Genomic DNA, 2,500 nt, shown 5'->3' with positions numbered 1-2,500 from the left:
ACATTCAATTACATTCAATTACATTACATTACATTACATTACATTCAATTACATTCAATTACATTCAATTACATTACATTACATTACATTACATTACATTACATTACATTACATTACATTCAATTCCATTCAATTCCATTCCACTCTCTCTCTCTCTCTCTCTCTCTCTCTCTCTCTCTCTCTCTCTCTTCCCTCCCACCTCTCTTTCTCTCTCTGTAGGGTATAGAAGACAGGAGTTTGTTAGCAGGACATCTGGCTATGTTCCTGAATGACTATAACCTGGCTCAGGACCTCTACCTAGAGTCTTCCTGTCCCAACACAGCCCTGGAGGTAGAAACACACACACACACACACACACACACACACACACACACACACACACACACACACACACACACACACACACACACACACACACACACACACACACACACACACACACACACACACACACACACACACACACACACACACACACACACACACACACACACACACACACACAGACCTCTACCTAGAGTCTTCCTGTCCCAACACAGCCCTGGAGGTAACACACACACACACACACACACACACACACACACACACACACACACACACACACACACACACACACACACACACACACACACACACACACACGGACCTCTACCTAGAGTCTTCCTGTCCCAACACAGCCCTGGAGGTAACACACACACACACACACACACACACACACACACACACACACACACACACACACACACACACACACACACACACACACACACACACACACACACACACACACACACACACACACACACACACGGACCGACCGGACGGAGTGTTTACAAATGTTCCATCCAGAGAATAAATCCCTTTTCTCCTGGTATAAACTCGGTATTTCCAGCCCGATGGGTCGCCCCCCTTTGGGGCGGTTGAGCTAACACGATTAGCATGAGGTTGGGCTAACGTAGGCTAATGCGATTAGCATGAGGTTGAGCTAACGTAGGCTAATGCGATTAGCATGAGGTTGAGCTAGCGTAGGCTAATGCGATTAGCATGAGGTTATAAATAACAAGAACATTTCCCAGGACATAGACATATCTGATATGGGCAGAAAGCTTAAATGATTGTTTATCTAACTACGCTGTCGTATTTACAGTAGCTATTACAGTGAAATAATAACATGCTATTTGTTTGAGGAGAGTGAACAATTATGAACTAGAAAATGTATTAATAAACCAATTTGTAAGTCGCTCTGGATAAGAGCGTCTGCTAAATGACTTAAATGTAAATGTAAATGTAGGCACATTTGGTGGGGTATTGATACAGAATTTTGAACAGAAATGCAATGGTTCATTGGATCAGTCTAAAACTTTTCACATACACTGCTTCCATCTAGTGGCCAAAATCTAAATTGCGCCTGGACCGGAATAATACATTATGGCCTTTCTCTCTCATTTCAACGATGACGGTACAAACAACAACAAATAATGTTTATTTCTTTTACCAGATCTAATGTGTTATAATTCTCCTACATTAATTTCACATTTCCACAAACTTCAAAGTGTTTCCTTTTCAAATGGTATCAAGAATATGTCAGGTCCTTGATTCAGGTCCTGAGCTACAGACAGTCAGATCCTTGATTCAGGTCCTGAGCAGACAGTCAGACAGTCAGATCCTTGATTCAGGTCCTGAGCTACAGACAGTCAGATCCTTGATTCAGGTCCTGAGCTACAGACAGTCAGATCCTTGATTCAGGTCCTGAGCTACAGACAGTCAGATCCTTGATTCAGGTCCTGAGCTACAGACACAGTCTTGAGAGGTCCTGAGCTACAGATTCAGGTCCTGATTCAGGTCCTGACAGACAGTCAGATCCTTGATTCAGGTCCTGAGCTACAGACAGTCAGATCCTTGATTCAGGTCCTGAGCTACAGACAGTCAGATCCTTGATTCAGGTCCTGAGCTACAGACAGTCAGATCCTTGATTCAGGTCCTGAGCTACAGACAGTCAGATCCTTGATTCAGGTCCTGAGCTACAGACAGTCAGATCCTTGATTCAGGTCCTGAGCTACAGACAGTCAGATCCTTGATTCAGGTCCTGAGCTACAGACAGTCAGATCCTTGATTCAGGTCCTGAGCTACAGACAGTCAGATCCTTGATTCAGGTCCTGAGCTACAGACAGTCAGATCCTTGATTCAGGTCCTGAGCTACAGACAGTCAGATCCTTGATTCAGGTCCTGAGCTACAGACAGTCAGATCCTTGATTCAGGTCCTGAGCTACAGACAGTCAGATCCTTGATTCAGGTCCTGAGCTACAGACAGTCAGATCCTTGATTCAGGTCCTGAGCTACAGACAGTCAGATCCTTGATTCAGGTCCTGAGCTACAGACAGTCAGATCCTTGATTCAGGTCCTGATTCAGGTCCTGACAGACAGTCAGATCCTTGATTCAGGTCCTGAGCTACAGACAGTTAGATCCTTGATTCAGGTCCTGAGCTACAGACAGTCAGAT

General features: G+C 44.5%; 1 protein-coding gene across 2 annotated transcripts in view; it reads left to right on the top strand.

Moving 5' to 3' along the window:
• The window catches only part of LOC124018011 (WD repeat-containing protein 19-like), a 105,651-nt gene that overhangs the window by 60,965 nt on the left and 42,186 nt on the right, over positions 1-2,500 (top strand). For both annotated transcript variants that reach the window (XM_046333265.1, XM_046333266.1), the window contains one exon: positions 220-330. In XM_046333265.1, the coding sequence (XP_046189221.1) occupies positions 220-330 (111 nt within the window). The remainder of the gene's footprint in view (positions 1-219; positions 331-2,500) is intronic.

Source organism: Oncorhynchus gorbuscha, unplaced genomic scaffold (assembly GCF_021184085.1).
Source record: "Oncorhynchus gorbuscha isolate QuinsamMale2020 ecotype Even-year unplaced genomic scaffold, OgorEven_v1.0 Un_scaffold_370, whole genome shotgun sequence".
Taxonomy (NCBI): Eukaryota; Metazoa; Chordata; class Actinopteri; order Salmoniformes; family Salmonidae; genus Oncorhynchus; species Oncorhynchus gorbuscha.
Note: the sequence above shows the minus strand (reverse complement) of the source record. Positions and strands in the feature narration are given on the sequence as shown.